Below are 18,188 nucleotides of genomic sequence, written 5' to 3' on the forward strand. Positions count from 1 at the left end.
ATACTTTGATAAAGATGTTTCACTTGAGCATGCGTAATCATCCACCCCAAATCAGAACCCCTAACACTACCAACCAATATCTAGAAATTTCAGCCGAGCCTCTTGGAGAATAAAGCCACAATTTCATGAAAACTCAAAGTTAGGGATCGGTTTAAATTGAATCAAAATTGATTTAATTATTTTAATAATAAGAATATTATGAATTTTAAAATTCGATTTGATTTTAAATTTAATCGATTCAATTTGATTAATTAATTTTTAAATTTTAAATTTTTTGTGTTATTTTAATAAGATTTTTTAATATATTTAAATAAATTTATACATAAAATAATTATTTTTATTTTATAAAAATTTAAAAAATATATAAAACTAATAAAAATATATAATTCACTTTGATTTTTTTTTATTTTTAATAATTTGATCCGAAATTCAATACAAATTTAATATATATATTTAATATTTAAATTTTGTCAAAATCGAATAAAAAATTGATCCGAATTAAATTAAACACTACAATTTTAAATAGATTTTTATTTTTTTAAAAATTTTTTTCACCCCTACTCAAAGCCAATTTCCTGTAAACCCACATTTAAGCACCCTTTTCTTTAGTCGTCAGCCCATCTTAAAAGAGTAATTCTCCATTGGAAATGCACGCCCGAAGAAACAAATAAAAAGAAACCACCAATAACTACAGTAAATTTATACTCGTATAATATCATACTTCTAACACGCCTGAGACCGTTGTTATTAGTTTTCATGCCAAAGACCCACCAAATTCAATCACAAAATGAAGTCTGCCAAAATTTCTGATAAATATGCATTGCTTTCAGCGGACAGGAAGAAGTTTTTGGTTTGAGATTTAAAATTCTGCAAAGTTGGGGGATTGCTTGGTAGGGTAGGGGTAAGGATGCGTAGAAATGATTAGGCCAATTGGAATCTCCAAAGCTTGCCCCTCCGAGTGTCATCTTATCCATGCCCGTACCTCTTTCAATGGTCAACAAAGCTCAAAATTTTGCTTCTCTATGCAAAGCGTCTCCCTGCAAAAATCTATACATCCGTGTGGCTTTGCGTAATGTCAGCCCCAGGAACGATTCCATTTAGGCAGAGGGTCCCATCCTGACTTCTCAATTCTGATCAAAGCTTGGATTTGCATGAGCATACCTATTTGGACCAAAGCACAAGAATACAGGTCGCTTGAGCATGTGTCTACATTCAATTCATATCAATTTTATGTTTATAGCACCAAGAGAAGATACGAAGATAAGTTCATAAGAATGCATTTTCAATGAAGATCAATTCATGTTTGTTCTATAGCACTTAAATTATCCCTTGCATCCTGATGGCTGTAATAGACCTAAGAATCTTTCCTAACACAAACTAAATTTCCAAATCCACAATTATTTTTAAAAAAATTACAATAAATGCGAATTGAAGAAATATTGAGACCATTTATGAGATCTATGTAAAATTCAGAACCCCTACAGGTTAGAGCTCTTTCTACATATAAACTCTTAGAAGACTTTCAATTTGACTGCTCTGGATTCCAAATGTCCGGCCTTTGAGATATGCAAATTCTAAACAGCATTGCTTAATTCCCCTGAATCTAATGACTGCATTTGTTGAAACAGATCAAGAAAGAACACACAGTGAATAAAGGTAAGGAATGCTGGTGAATTGCTAGAAAATAAATCATCAATGAACAAAATTTCAAGCATCCTCATTCTCAATTTTGCAATGTGTCAATGAATAGAGTCACAAAAACCAATCAACTCATAAAAACCAAGCACCTTTCCACCAAGGTTACAGAAAACCAGAAAAAAAGGAAGGAAATAACACAAGATATTAATAAATATTATTACAGATATTATTATTATTATGATATATAAGCAATTAAGCATCCCGAAATATCCATAATCAGCAGAAACTAGAAACAGATCTAAAAAAAAACCCCTAGCAATACCAATTATCAAAATAAACAAAAAAAAACCCTCAAGAGAGAGAAAGAGAGAAATAAGAATCCTCAAACTCAAGCCTCAGCCTTTACGGATGAGTACGAAATCTCCTCACCACCCGCAGCTCCCGAGTTATATGAGTCTACGTCCGCCGAACCTGACGGAGCGTCGGTGGTGGCAGCAGCGGCTCGAGAAAGCCTCCTCTTCGATTGACTTGGCCGCGGCGGAGGCCTCCTCCTCGGGCATAGTTCCATAGCGTTTGGAAAGGACGGATTGGGACGACAGCGTCTCGACGAGACGGTTGATGACGGCGTCGCGGGTTCGTTGGGTGGAGGGCCAAATTCGTAGGGTGAGATCTATGAGTTTGGAGGCGGTATCGTCTACTTGGATAGCGGCCTGGGTCTGGTGAGGATCCGTCTTGAGGAGTGGTTGAATCAAGATCAGCCATTCTTTTGGTTTAGCACTTTGGGTGGTCACACAAGAACGTGGAAAGGCGGATATTTGAATGTGGGCAGGCTGTGGGTTGAAATGAAATGGACCGACCGACTTTACTTTTATAGATCTGCACATGACAATGTCTAAAGTGCTCTAAAACTCTACATTTTTTTTGCATTGTTTTTTAGTTGATTGTGATTGGGTTGTCATCAATCAATTTCTGATAACATGACGTTGCATTGCTCGTTGATTTTCGTTCAAGGCAATAAAGAAGCAACCTCACTCAATTCAACCACCCAAAGAAGCCAACTCAACTAAAGACAAGTTAAGCCCATGGGCTTCCTTTATGTAACAATTAACAAAGCAGGTTCCCCCCCCCCCCCCCAAACCACTCTCATCGTCTGTAACTATGATTGTACCTAAACCCAGCTGTGTGTTCTGGCCTGTTACACAAGTTCCCATAACAGACTCAAACCCAAAGCCGATAACAGCTGCAACTTTCTGATACTAAACACACGTAACTCATAGCTCTGAAAGAACATTTATCATGGATTTACCTGATGTCAATCCAACAGCATGGCTGGATGCACGATATTGATTATTGAATGTCATCTAGATCAAGGGCCACAAGGCAAAACTGAGCTATGGACAGAAAAGTTTAAGATATGGAATCAGCCAATTTGGTCTGTTTCAAATTTTGATCCATAGGTAGCCCTGAAAATTCACTACATACGGTTTATAAACCCCCCCCCCCCTCAATAGTAGTAACAAACAGCAATCATTACATAGCAGTCGCACCACCCTATTTCATTAATGAAGGCCAAGCAGTATAGCACTTATTTATAGTTACAATATCAAACTCTTTGGAGACTCTGAACTTTAAAGTTGGGAGAGAAGTTTAATCAAATCAGGCCGTGGACAACACAGAGCCTCCAATGGCCTAGCCTTTGACAGAGCTAATCCAGTACCTGGGGTCATATCCACCTTGTCCAACCCTAACTTTTCCCATTCAAAGCATTGTATAGCTGCACCTAGTGTCAACAAAACTAACCGCAAGCCCATGGTAGCGCCTGGACAAGCTCTCCTCCCAAGTCCAAATGGAAGAAATTCCACTCCTTTCTCTTCGAAAGTTCCCTCAAACCTCTCAGGCTTGAACTTGGTAGGCTCCTCCCATATACTTGGATCCCTATGGATGGCCCAAACGTTGACCGACAGCGTTGTGCCTTTAGGTATCTCATATCCACCCACCATGCAATCTTCAAATGAACAATGAGGCAACAAAACGGGTGCTGGGGGATATAACCTGAGTGTCTCATTTACAACGCAACGAAGATAAGGAAGCTTGGCAAGATCCGAGTCATTTAGCAGGTGCTCATGTCCAACATGGCTAACGATCTCTGCTCTCACCTTCTGCAAAGCCTCTGGGTGATTCAATAGGAGTGCCATTGCCCATTCCATTGTAACCGCTGTTGTTTCAGTTCCTGCAATGAACATCATCTGATGTGCATGTTGCATGCCAATGTTAAAAATATATTATTTTTGACACTTATTGCTGTGATACATACACATAACATCAAAAAACTAAGTTAATTTTAAAACTTCAAACACAACCAACAATTTTATTAAAGAAAGTTAACCCATATTTGATCACGAAATAAAGCAACAGACAACTATCTAATTAAGGTCTAAGGCAAATGTTCATTTTGTTTCACTGGATTTTGGTCTCTATTAGAAAGGTTGTCTTTGGCTTATTGCATTCAAACATGCTAATGCTAAAAAATTGAGGTTGAAGTCCTTTGTTTTGGGCACAAAAGTCACAGAACAAACAAAAAAGCATTAGCTTTGGTTATTTTGCATTCACCACTGCTCTAATTGACCAATCCAGTCCATCCAGAGCTAGTCAAGGGAATGACTTCCGGCATCAGCCAATAGTAATTTTCCCCCAAGGTCTTTATCCGAATTGATGAAATTATTTTGCATAACACAAGATTATTTCAAAAAATATATATTCCAGAAGTCTAAAGTTCCAAGTCTTCAAGCTTTATTAGAACTAGTACTTTTTTTCTTCAGATGACAAAAGAGGGAAAAAGCTAAAATCAGTGATACATAGCTACTTACCAATACCATGCTCTTGATGACTTCATTGGAACAAAATTTGGGATCTTCTTCTTGAAGAGACAGAAGCTTTTCGACCAGCGAAGGATTCTTCTTTCCCTCTTCCTTTATCACAGGAACGTCAACAGAACAACTAGTTTTCTTCAATCTAATTCCATCTACTAAATTCTGAATGTATGCATCTCTCCTCCTTTGCAATTCTTTCAAATTCTTTTTAATCCCTTGGAAACCAATCCACCTCAAAACTGGGAAGAAATCACAGATGTTGGTTCCCATGCTCGGAAAGAATATATTCTTAAATTCCCGGAAGAATATCTTTTCTGCCTCCATGTCCTTTGCATCCTCAACACCACGCTTTCCCGCTGCCACCCTCAACATGACATTCGTAGTCAGAAGACAGAACAAGTACTTCAAGTCCACCTTTTGGCAGCCATCAGCTGCTGAGACTTCAAACAAGCGACGCATAAAGTTGCCAACTTCTTCTTCGCGTATGGAAGAAAACTTCTGAACGCTGTTTGAAGAGAAAATTTCAACAACGCTGAGACGGCGAAGGTTCCGCCAAAGCGGTCCGTAAGGAGCCCACACGAAATTATTGTAGTTATACGTAAAAATATCCCCAGCCATAGTCGGAGGCCGATTTGCAAATATTATATCATTCTTGGTGAAGCATTCTTCGACAGCAGAAGGAGAAGACATAACAAGGATACGCCTGCAACCTACTCTGAGATATAAAATAGGGCCATACTTTGATAACAAGGTTGCCAATGACTGGTAGAGCGGGTTTCTGATGAGGTGAAGGTGGCCAATGATTGGCAGAGAAAAGGGGCTCGGAGGTAAATTTTGCTTTCTACGAGTTAAAAGCTTGATGGTGAGAAAAATGAAGAATATGATGCCAAGGTAATGGTACGGGTTTTCCATTGAAACACACAAAATCTTATCAAAGATCAAGAACATTAGATTAGATACAATGCAAGGCAGGTAGACCTTGAATTTTATAGCTTCAAACCGTGTAGTTCATTGAATATGTAGGGACAAACTATGAGTGCCAATTACCTCCGGAACCCATTCAGCAATCCAAACCACTTAACGATCTAGTCGCGCAATTATTATGTGGTTTTAAATGAATGCCCAATCCATTTAATTGAAGGATGCCAATGGGTACCCACTCTTTTAAAGCAGCCAATGGGCATTTTTTGTAATTTACATAAAAAATTTTAAATGAAATTTATTTTTTAATTATTTAATAAATATTTTAAATTGATAGATTGATAAAATTTATTATGATAATTTATTATGAGAATCAATAATATGAAAATAAAATTATTAAAAATATTATTTATAATTTAAATTTAATTAATATTTATTTAATAATAAAAATTTTATCAATATTTTTATTAAAAATATTTTTCTAAAAATATATATAAATTATTAATTTTTTTTCAAAATTTACATACTTAATTTATATAATAAAATATTTTTATTTATTAATTTTAATTTAATTATTTTTAATAAAAAACTTTACAATTACATAAAAAGAGCTTTATACGAGTTTTTCTCTTTTTGAGCAGACACTTGTCTTTGGGTGCGCTTCCCGCAATTACCGGTTATCATCTTCAAGACTTCAATTCCTATCTTAACAATAGAGCCGCACTTGACTTCTTTCGCAAGCGTTGCATTGTAGTACAGAAAGAAAAACTAGATGATACCCATTAGGCATGTCAATTTTTTTTTCTTTTGTTATTTTTATTTACTTATTGATTTTTTTTATAAAATTTATCTAATTAAAAAAAATAAAAAGTAAAAAAATCACATAGAAGTGATACATGTATATAAAAATGAAAAAAAAAAAAAAAGCTCACAAAAGGGTATCACTAAGATACTTTAATTGAATTTAAAATATTAAATAATAATTTTATTAATATAAATTATATATAAATTAAAATTAAAATAATAATAAAATATATATTTTTATATCTATTTTGATATAAGATTAGATAAAATACTCTAAATGCACATCCATCTAAGATCATATCTTATAAAATATTCGATCCATCCTAACTTGATTTTAATTTAAAAAACAAATGATCCGTTTTTAAGACAGGATGAATCGAAATAAAAAGCCCAAATTCATCGACTCTATTTGCTACAAAAATTATATAATTAAAAAAATTTTTAGGATGTTATGTGAACATCTCTATTGAGTTTTTTTTTTTAACAAATTTATATAAATTAAATTTTAAAAAAATTGAAAATATAAAAAAATAAGCAAACAAAATGAAGAAACATAAAGTGTCACATCAAAACTTTGAATGAACATCAAACAAAAGTCAATATAAGTATAATTTATATAATCGATGGATTACATCTTAATTATATATAAATATAGTATCTTTATTATATTAACATATAAAATAATCATTTTATTGACATAATAATATATAAATATAAATTTAATTAATTAATTAAAAATATAATTTTATATATGTACGTGAACAATATGCAAGACTCTAAATCACTTTGATTCGATCTCAATTTAAAAAATAAAAAATTTGATCTGATTTCAAATTTTTCAAAAACTTAAACATGTTAGATTAAGCCAAATAAAAACCTACGAGATATAAGTTATTTTGTCATTTCTATAATAGTACCACTTTCCTTAAAGTTTTATTTACCTCTATCATATTATTTAATTAGTAAATGTGTTAATGGATTGCAAACAATAAATTATGAGAATACAATGAAATTTAGTGATTGACGATGTTTTGCATCGACAAAATCAATCCATTGAATATTCATCGACTTATTACAATATCAGTTAACTTTTATAAAGTTTTTTTACAACAAAACTTTTATTAAAAAAAAACTAAAGTTTTGATGGATGGAGAGTTTCGAGAATTATTTATATATTTTTCGTAAAACTAAAGAAACTTATATAACTAATTAAGTATCCATTTATCGTACAAATATAACTGTCTATTTTGAATAGATAGAAATGACTTGTTTTTTAACAATCAAAACCGTTAATTTGAACAAATTTATCTATCTGTTTTGTATAAATTTAATTTTTTGTTATTATCTGTTTGTTTGTTTTTGGATAAAGTTAATTAAACAAACACTTAATTAAATTTTAAATTTAAATAAAATAATACTTTATTCATTGCACTGCACATGTCAAGTGCCATTAATTAAATTATTAATATATATTAACTATTTAATTAATACAAGACCAATCAAGCTTGAAAATCTAAGACTATGATCCATTAGTTTTAAGTTTAATTTATACTCTTTTTAATTTAAATGATCGTTTTATTTGCTATTTTTTCAAAGTGAAATTATTTTTCATATGTTATTTTAAAAATCTCTAACACGAAATACTCTCAACTTATATCTAACTTGATTTTGATTTTGGAAAAAAACTTGATATGATCTCAAATTAAAAAAAAACATATTTATTAGATCTCGACGAATCGAAATTCAGTAAATACAATTTTGTTTTGTTATACATACTTTCATTAATATTTTTTTAAAAAAATTATTTTTTAAATTTTGCATGCAAAATTTATCTAATTAAAAAAAAAAAAACAAAAAAGATGAAAGACAAAAAAGGATGAAGTAAGTATTATATGAACATATTCTTTAGCTTTTTATAAAAAATTATTTAATTTAAAAAATAAATATAAAAAAGAAAAAAATCTGAATTATCTCGTAACATTAACAATAATAAATTTTTAGAAATTTTATATCATAGATTTTACAAAATAAAAATTAAAGACTAAAAAAAAATAAAAAATCAATTTCGAATGTAATGTTGACACATTCATTAGAATAATCTTTTTAAAAAATTATCAAATTAAAAAATAACAAAAAATATATATGTTTTCAATGATAATATATACATAGAAAGAAAAATAAAATTAAAATAACAAAAAAAATGAAAAAAAAAAGTATAGTTACGTCACATCCCATATTTGTGTCTAAGTTAAAAGGGAGTCAAAATTAATAAAATGAATAACATGGATGGACGCAAATGCAATTCTTTCTATTGAGCTTGAAAGAAAAAAACGGGTATCTACGTGAGCACATGTCTATATCTACTATTAAACCGAAAGCTTTTTATTCAACAAGAACGCACTTCACATATTAAAGGACCTCCATTGCTAAAAGTCAAGGAAAATAGTCTGTCCTGAATAAGAATGATGGCCCAATCCATCATGTCGGTTTTGATTGGAGTCAACTTTTTAGAATTGATTTTTAAAAAAAAATTAAATTTCGAATCAAATCAAATAATAAATGAAAAAAATTTAAAATTGAATTTTAAGTAAATCAATCTCGATTCATTCAAACTGGTATATAACATTTAAAACAATGATATAACAGCCCAGCTCAAATAGAGAAATGGGCTTCAAATCAAATATTTGGTCCAAGTTTAGACTTTGGAATTTGGAAATTTAGCCCTGAGGAGCGGACGACAAAGAGCCTCCGGAGGCTAGGCCTTGAACACTGTAAAGATTGGCTTAACCTTCTGTGGACCAACTCTTTCCCATTCAAAACACTGTAAAGATGCACCACGGCACCATGGCAGCACCTGGACAAATTATCCCCATCCAAGGTTGGAGGCCCTGTTTGCAAATAACATATCAATCTTTATTTGAAAATAATGAAATTTCCATTTCGTGAAGTATTTTGTCTTTAGGGATATACTTTGATAAAGATTTTTCACTTGAGCATGCGCAATCATACACCCCAAATCAGAAACCCTAACACTAACAACAAATATCTAGAAATTTCAGCCGAGCTTATTGGAAAATAAAGCCACAATTTCATGAAAACTCAGTAATCACGGTTTAAATTAAATCAAATTTGATTTGATTTTTTTAGATAATATGAATATTATGAATTTTAAAATTTGATCTGAATTTGAATTAATTTGATTTGAATTAAATTTAATCGGTTCAATTTGGTTAATTGGTTTTTAAATTTTAAATTTTTTATGTATTATTTTAATAATATTTTTAATATATTTAAATAAATTTATACATAAAATAATTATTTTTATTTTATAAAAATTTAAAAAATATATAATTCAAATTGATTTTTTTATTTTTTATATTTCGATCCAAAATTTAATACGAATTTAATATATATTTAATATTCAAAATTTATTAAAATTGAATAAAAAAATTAATTCAAGATAAATCAAACAGTATAATTTTGAATCAATTTTTAAATTTTTAAATTTTTTTCATCCCTACTCAAAGCCAATCTCCTGTAAACCCACATTTAAGCACCCTTTTCTTTACTCGTCAGCCCATCTTAAAAGAGTAATTTTCCATTGGTAATGCACGCCTGAAGAAACAAATAAAAAGAAACCACTAATAACTACAGTAAATTTATACTAGTATAAGATTATACTTCTAACACGCCTGAGACCGTTGTTATTAGTTTTCATGCCAAAGACCCATCAAATTCAATAAAAAAATTAAGTCTGCCAAAGTTTCTGATAAATGTGCATTGCTTTCAGCAGACAGGAAGAAGTTTTTAGTTTGAGATTTAAAATTCTGCAAAGTTGGGGGATTGCTTGCTCGGTAGGGTAGGGGTAAGGATGCGTAGAAATGATTAGGCCAATTGGAAACTCCAAAGCTTGCCCTTCCGAGTGTCATCTTATCCATGTCCGTACCTCTTTCAATGGTCAACAAAGCTCAAAAATTTGCTTCTCTATGCAAAGGGTCTCCCTGCAAAAGTCTATACATCCATTTGGCTTTGCGTAATGTCAGCTCCAGGAACGATTCCATTTAAGCAGAGGGTCCCATCCTAACTTCTCAATTCTGATCATAGCTGGGATTTGCAACATATCCCTGCCCTCAAAATTCAAAAAGAAAACAAAAAACAATAACCTATCCCATAGGGAAAAGGGATAAATGTATGACTGCTGCATTGGTTTCTACTTTCTCGTTTCGCTACAAAAATAGACTGGCTGTCTTTGAGTAACTTTTTGGATTCTTTGGCTTAATTTTATGGTTTGAAATTTCAAGAACTCAAGCTCAACTTTCATATATCAGTCGCTGAAGTAATTATCTGACAAAGCTGAAGCAGCCAACCTCTAAATAAACTCGGGCCTTCCCTAACTCTAGATGTACTATATACCAATCATATCTAGTATATGAAGTAACAAAATCTGTGAGCTTACAAGTTCTGGTTTGCCTCAGCTTGGCTTTGCAAATTAGATCAAATTTCGAAAATGGTTTTGAATTGTTTTCCGAAAAATATCAACACAGTTGAATAGTAATCCTCTTCTTTAGCGTATGTTCCCTGTCTTATCCCAGAATAAAAAGAAATCCTGATGTTCAGCCTTTGATTGTAAGTGAGCACCATGTATGATCAATGACTTAAATGATGGTCGACCGAGCTCCTTGTTTCTTGGCAACCATAGTTAGAAACAGAGAGGGGCTGACTTCATGAAAGAATAAAACTGTCAAGTATGAACCAAAATTATACAATTCTTGTACGAAATTAACCTTTTATTTGTATCTTAATTAAATTTACCAAAAGACTCGATGTTTCTTCATTCCATAAAAAAAAAGGGAAAGAACTCAACTCGAATTCTCTGCAACTTAATTGACGGGACAGTCAATGAGGGAGAAGAACAATACTAGGAGTAATAAAACAAATAGACAAGAACAATTTTGTAATGCAAGAGCAATGGACTAAAGAGATTATTCTCTGATACCACCAAACGTCTGAACCTATTTCCTTGTAAAAGCGACCTCTCAGTCTTTTGATATTATGAGGTTCTGAAAAGTTGAATAGGAGGCAATAAACTTGGAAAAGAAAAAAAAAAAAAAAAGAGCTAAGGGACAACATAGAGGACAATTTGATGTGGAAAATGGAAACTAACCAACGGAAGAAACACACCAAAAAATAATTGTAGACCAAGTTTCTTCATCACTTAATATATTTCATTTACACATATATTGCTGTATAGAAAATAGACAATCGACAAGGTCATAAAATTCCAACAAAAATTTGAAAACATATGGATGCAAATGCAATTCACGGGGATAAAGAAGGATCCCCACAAAACCCCACTATCGTTGACAAAATGCGCAAAAACCAACAATATTGCAATGCTTAATGGCTTCCACTTTATGAAGCTTAAAATCTTATCCTTTTTCACATGTTTCCCTATTTTAACTAATCATGTTTCAGAAACATAACAGTGATCAGGATAAGCTTCAACGGTTGTGGAGTGGATCTGCCGCGTTTGGAACTTTCCTCTTGCTTGAAAAGAATACGTCAAAGGAATGCCTCAAACGTTGGTGCTGCTGCTTCATAGGTTGCTTCTCTTTAGCACCTGGTGAATGACCGTTCATGCCAACAAGCATTGACTCTTCCTTCTGATCTCCTGAGACTAATAACAGAGAGAGCAACATTAGGACCATTAGTTTCTGCAACAGCCGCAGTTGCAGAGAAGGTTGAAAGTGCATGCTGTTGCCCCAAAAGAAATCCTGGGTTTCGTTTCTTAGTGGAGGACAAATAAAGAGAGAAATCTAAAATCTTCCACTACCTCAAAGAAACGAAAAGAAAATGCAAATAAATCAATGGGTCCAACAAAGGGAGAGGGTTTGGAGAGAAAAAAGCACCAAGCATAAAAAGCTAAGCGGCTTTGTTTGGAAATGTAAGAAAAAGAAAAAAGATGAGAAAAGTTGATGTGGTCAGTAGTGTTATTAAGCATACCCTGCAACCAAGGGACACTTCTTTTGCTTTTTCTTTATAGTAGAATATATATATTTTTCGTGCTTTTCAACTACTTTTTTTTTTTTTTTTCAATTCTGCTTTTTCTTCTCGCTTTCAGTCCCTGAAATAAGGGGTCATTCCACGTTCAATATATGGCAATAGATTCATAGATAGTACTATAGTACATGTAAATCTTGGCTCTTGTGCTTTATCTCTGTCTGGGTTTCATTTGTCTGCTTTGCAAAGTAGTCAATTTTCTCTTTATAGCTACTTCTTCGTCCCAGAGTACAGAGAAAAAAAAATGATTTTCAAGTGTTTGAACTCACCACCTATCAGTCCTGCTATCCTTCCAAGTACTTTTTTGGGTAAAAACAAATCCTTGCTTACATTGCACGTTCTGAATGGTCTTGCCATGCGCAAACTTAAACAGCTAACTGCTAACGGTTTTTCCCAATAACTTTGAATATTGCAATGGCATCCAGTTTTGAAGGTACTAGAAATTTTACTTGTTTAAGTAATACTTAGTGTTAGAGCAGATTAATTTAATTTGCTCCATTCCGTGACTGGTGGATTGTCATTAGATCAGACCAGACCAGAGGCAGCATTTGTTTGACAAATATAGCCAAACTTTTGACAAGAAGGCTGGCGAGTCAGAATTTACAACATTGTTGTCTACTCAACCAACTAGTATATGAAAATGAACTACCCCATTATGTAATACTAGAAAAAAAAACAATGGTGTACAACTCGGAGGCAGTATTTCTTTTGCTTTCAGAATTTCTCGTAATTTGGTCAATTGATAAATTTTAATTATATGTTTAATCATTAAAGTTCTAAAAAAATTAATTTGTTAAGGTAACTATCCAACACAACAACATTGGGCCAAAATTTCAACCCCGTATTCCAGCCTCGTTATCTAACCATAGGGGTATTGGGCCAAAAAGGTAAAATATTATACATCACCAAGTCATGGAGTACGATACAAGGAGTAAAGGACAAATCTCCATTTGTGAGCCTCACCCCACTGGAAAGTGCATTTTGTGGATGAATCAATGCATTTTTCAATGTGGTGGGAGCATTCTGTTGGGCTCTCAAATGGAGCTCAGTCTCCAAACATCAACATTCCAGTATATTATTATCCTCATAGAAAAATACCATAAAATAAAACGTTTGCTAACTTTTTTCTGGAAATTATAATTTATAAGCATTAACTTCTGGTGGGCAGGGCCTTGGGCGAGTGGAAATTATAACTAAACCTGTATACTCAAAGGGAAGAAATCACACAGCCCAAAAGCACAAGCCCTTGTTTCATAAGCCCAGCCGCCCAATGTTTATAGAGCGCCTGCGCCATAGAAAAGCCTAGCGGGCCACCACCTCTTGTTTTCTTGTTTGAACTGTGACAAAAAAAGGCTCAATGCCTCGTTAAAAAGATGCCCAACAAACCATGTCTTTTTGACCATCCTACTGTCCTACTGCTACATTTTGAACGGTTTATTGTGCTGTGATAACTAATTGCACCAGGGAATTTCTTGAAGGATAATTTCAGGAAACGATCGAAGCATTAGGGAATCATGTTATTTGATCACTTGAGTTGGGTTTTCGGTACTTTGGTGCATTCCATTTGCAGAGAAACACCTCAGGTAATATTGTCACACCCTTAACGTATCACCACTAAGTTATTGCTTTGTTTAGGATTAAGGAGCCGATGGACACGACAATCCTCTGCTTCAACTTCAATCTCCTGACTCATCAATCCACTACTGTTGCCTTCGCATCTCAATGCGAAGATTCAACTTCAAGAGTCGGCAACTTACCAGCATATGAGGGAGGGCCATGGCACACACTTAGTAGCTATTTCAGATGTAATTCTCTATATCTCTTTTTTTTACTCGAGAAACATCTATTGCTACTTCATTTGCCTTTGGACATCTCGATCCATCTCGTTATTTGTTCCTCTTTGATCCTACAGTATATCTAATCTTAGAAAGCTTTTAAAACCTTCAAGGTTTTCGGTGTCTAGGTGAAGATGACTTTCCAAATCGAAGGAGTTAATAATCAGATTAATGAAAGACACGATGAGGGCTACCATGAAGGCAACTCAACGGAGTGGCTGAACTTGAGTCTTGGCAGGCATGGGGATATTGTTGGTTCAAAAAGTGGCTTCCAATCAACATATGCTCCCAACAAGATTTTCTCCTGCAACTTCTGCAGAAGAAAGTTCTGTAATTCACAAGCACTTGGTGGCCACCAGAACGCCCACAAAAGGGCGTGGGGAGTAGTTAGACGATCCCAGTCCAAGAGGCTGATGGCGATGATTGGTTTGCCTGTAAATAAGCCAATGCTCCGGTCACTTGGTGTTGGGCCCCATTCACTTGTGCGCGAACAGAATGGAGACCTGTGGTTGTAAGATTCAATGACACCACCAAAGAGATTGTGAGGGCATGGACAGGATCCATTGACAGAGAAACAACTTTGACGTGGCCAGGAAGTTATCATGTGGATTCCCAACCATCTAAACCACCACAAGAGTTGCTCAAGATCGACTTGGACCTCCGGCTATAATCTCTCCATCCCCATAGAAAATCAAATGAAAAGTTTTGTAAAGCCTATTTCATGAGGTTTCTTGTTCGGTTTTGTAGAGAGTGACACTTAAGGGTAAAAATAAATAGAGTTTTCTTGTTTTTTAATTTAACTTAACAAATTATTTTAAATAATATTTTTTATATTTATTTATTAAACGAATAAAAATTTATTTAATTTTTTTATATTCGTAAATAAATTTATTTAAGCATTGTCTAACACTTAGTTTATTTAAATTTTATTTATGTTTATTTAAAATTTGTTTATATTTATTTCAATAACAAAATTACAATTTTATCTTTTTAACTTAATCTTATTATCTTAATACTTTCACTCTTTCAACCCATTCCAGCAAACAAGTTTATACTTTCAAGCTATTTATTATTCGTTTTTTGTGTAAATTTGTTTGGTATGAAGTGAATATTTCATTTTATGGGTATCGTTTTTAAAATTTTTGCTATTGTTGTAGGTATGTTGGTTCCTAGAATTAGCTCAAAAACGATTCGGCAAGCTGTGGGGGTTGTGGGTTTGTCATAATGCCTCAGAACGTATTCTTACATTCTGCTTTGGTACAATCAAGAAAGATTGATCCCAAAAGGAGAGGCCGGGTTCAAGAGGCAATAAACTACTATTCAATTGAGTCAGCTGTTGCGCTTCTGGATTCCTTCATTATCAATTTGTTTGTGACAACCGTCTTTGCCAAGGGTTTCTACTATACAAAACAAGCAAATCACATAGGACTAGTTAACGCAGGGCAGTATCTTGAGGAGAAGTATGGTGGAGGAGTCTTTCCGATTCTCTACATATGGGGTATTGGGTTGGCAGGACAAAATAGTACAATAACAGGCACATATGCTAGGCAGTTTATAATGGGAGGTTTTCTCAACCTTTGTCTGAAGAAGTGGTTGAGGGCATTGATTACATGGAGCTTTGCACTTGTACCGACTATTATTGTAGCTCTTGTATATAAAACATCCGAAGCCTCGTTGGACATTTTGAATGAATGGCTTAATGTACTTCAGTCAATACAGATTCCTTTTGCACTTATCCCACTTCTAACCTTGGTCACCAAGGAGCAGGTCATGGGGGTCTTCAGGATTGGGCCTATTCTTGAGGTTAGCTTCTTGTTTCACTTATCTTCCATTTTATTTTAGTATCTATTGCTTCTCATGAGTGACTATTGGTAGTTTGCTGCAGCCTGCATGTTATAATAGCTAAGCTATCAGCGGTTATCATGTTTGAAATTAATACTGAGTCAAACAATTCGATAGCAAAGAGAACAGGATAAGAAACGTGGCCAACTGCCACAAGTTTCTATTACTATCACTATAACAGTTTGCTTCACTTTTATGCCTCTCCTCATCTACTAGTTGTTTGTCTTTTAAAAACTAGAAACTTGGGTCGGTTTTCTATCCTGGAAACCAAAATCTTATCAATATTTTGATAGTAGTGATGCAAAACTTGCATTCAGTGGACCCATGTATATGTCATGTTTCCCTATTTATTTAATCATCAGTAGGCTCATTGCTCTCATTTTGTCATCAGTGATACTCTTTAGGCCTATACAGTGAAAAGGAATAAAATTGTGATGATATAGGAGTGCATGCAGTATGCTTGCTTTTCTATGTAGAAAGTATGTAATGGACTGATCACGACATTTGTTGGAGGGTAATCCCAAATTACCTTAAGGCTTAAGATCTCGATCTCATGAACTTCACAAGTTGACATGTTCATAGCTATTGTTTTGGTTATTCTTTTATATCTCCATTCATTTATAAAGTATATTTTAGTACCAAAATTGTGAAGATTGTGTCTAAGTTTAGTTGTCCTACTGATTAAGGCTACTTTAGCCGGGAGACAAAGACACCATTTTGTTCTGGAGGGGCTTTCTAGAGAATCCCAAGTCAAAAGAGATTTCACCTCAAATTACATGCTTTTTTAAGGGTCTTATCAAAGAGCATGAAGTTCACTCTGCAGTGCCATAGAGCCCATTAGGATCCATTAAATTTCCTACACATAATTCCATTGGGAGAGCATTGGGGTGGGAGTGATTTGTCTTGTAACCTTGTTTACCACTGGAAATACAGCTGCATATGAAACAATGGAGATAGCTATGCGGCAATTTAATGCGTATAGTTAGCTGGTTGCTATATTTAAAAAAAAAACAAAAGAAAGTAGTTATCAAAATTCAAAACCTCCTGTTATAATTCTTGATTATACTGTCTTTTCCAGCCACGGAGAGCTTTTAAAATTGATCTTTCAGATTTACGCAAAATTCGTGAAATCTTAACATGCTTTCCATGTTTTGGAAAATGAAAATGGATTATGTTGGTTTCAATTAAAAACATGGCTAACTTTTTGTTGGTTTATGTTGTGTTATTTTGCAGAGACTTGCCTGGACTGTGGCCGTCCTGGTAATCATAATCAATGGGTATCCTTCACTGGATTTCTTTGTTTCTGAAGTCAAGGGACTGCTGTTTGGATTACTTATCTGTGCTTGGACAGCCGCTTATATGGCATTCATTGTTTATCTTGTTTCACGTGGCGTTGGTCTTCCTTCCACTTGGTTCAGCATAGAACTATCCAAGAGATTTTCTGTCACCGGATGTTAAAGAGTCAAGAAAATGCAGTCGGCGCTAGGAATTTCGAATTCTCATAATCATATAGCTGTCTACATAAGCCTCCAAATAGCATGATGGCAATTGATCAATATTTCAAAAAAAAATGAAGCATTCTTTTGGTTCATCAATAGGCTTCAACATACATATCCAAACAAAAGAAAGCAGCTGGTTTGAGATCCACTGCCTTGCTTTCCAATACTGCACAGAGTTACATTTCCTCTCATAAATCATGTAAGGATAACATTTTTACAACCTGCAGGCTAAATTGCTTCGATTTGTAATAGGTTAAGCTTTGTCTTGTCCATTTCAAAGTAAAGTTAGAAAAAACTGCTTACTTTTATAGTCTTAGATATAACAGCTTCCCATGTACTATAATCAGACTGCCATTTTTGTTTCCCAAAAGGAACCATACAATGCAACAAGAAATGAATTTTGCAAATTTCATGGAACAGGCAAGGCAACACACTTGGGTTGGACCTGGTTAAGAGCAAGCTTGGGCCAAATTTGATGCGGGTCGAAGATGACCCAAATCATTTTTTCTCATTAAATGAAATGACGTCGTTTGGTTTTTTTCTTTTGAAAAATAATTGGAAAAATTTCAACCTATGAATATTTCTATTTTTTTTTCTAGCAGATTTACCCTCAAAATTTTGAAATTGGGCTTGAACAAATATTCTCCATTTAAAGCTAAAAAAAAAAAAAAAGGCAAGGAAATGAAGAATAAATGCCAAGTTATCTAATTTAATGCCAT

General features: G+C 33.6%; 1 protein-coding gene and 3 pseudogenes across 2 annotated transcripts; 2 read left to right on the top strand and 2 right to left on the bottom strand.

Annotated features, from left to right (window-relative positions):
* Positions 1 to 1,830: 1,830 nt before the first annotated feature.
* LOC149519560 (MFP1 attachment factor 1-like) lies at positions 1,831 to 2,545 on the bottom strand (annotated as a pseudogene).
* A 401-nt stretch (positions 2,546 to 2,946) lies between these two features.
* LOC111275183 (cytochrome P450 81C13-like) lies at positions 2,947 to 5,645 on the bottom strand. Its single transcript, XM_022860392.2, has 2 exons — positions 4,506 to 5,645; positions 2,947 to 3,884 (listed from the first exon to the last, which is right to left on the bottom strand). The coding sequence occupies exons 1-2, from the start codon at positions 5,454 to 5,456 to the stop codon at positions 3,267 to 3,269; spliced, it is 1,569 nt and encodes a 522-aa protein (XP_022716127.2). The 5' UTR covers positions 5,457 to 5,645; the 3' UTR covers positions 2,947 to 3,266.
* An 8,005-nt stretch (positions 5,646 to 13,650) lies between these two features.
* LOC111301238 (zinc finger protein 7-like) lies at positions 13,651 to 14,885 on the top strand (annotated as a pseudogene).
* A 317-nt stretch (positions 14,886 to 15,202) lies between these two features.
* On the top strand, positions 15,203 to 17,905 carry LOC111301244 (metal transporter Nramp2-like; annotated as a pseudogene). The gene is made up of 2 exons (XR_016340813.1): positions 15,203 to 15,931; positions 17,204 to 17,905. The product of XR_016340813.1 is annotated as a metal transporter Nramp2-like (transcript).
* Positions 17,906 to 18,188: the final 283 nt, after the last annotated feature.

The sequence above is a fragment of the Durio zibethinus genome, chromosome 3 (assembly GCF_047325235.1).
Source record: "Durio zibethinus cultivar Kanyao isolate XHJ-2024 chromosome 3, ASM4732523v1, whole genome shotgun sequence".
Taxonomy (NCBI): domain Eukaryota; kingdom Viridiplantae; phylum Streptophyta; class Magnoliopsida; order Malvales; family Malvaceae; genus Durio; species Durio zibethinus.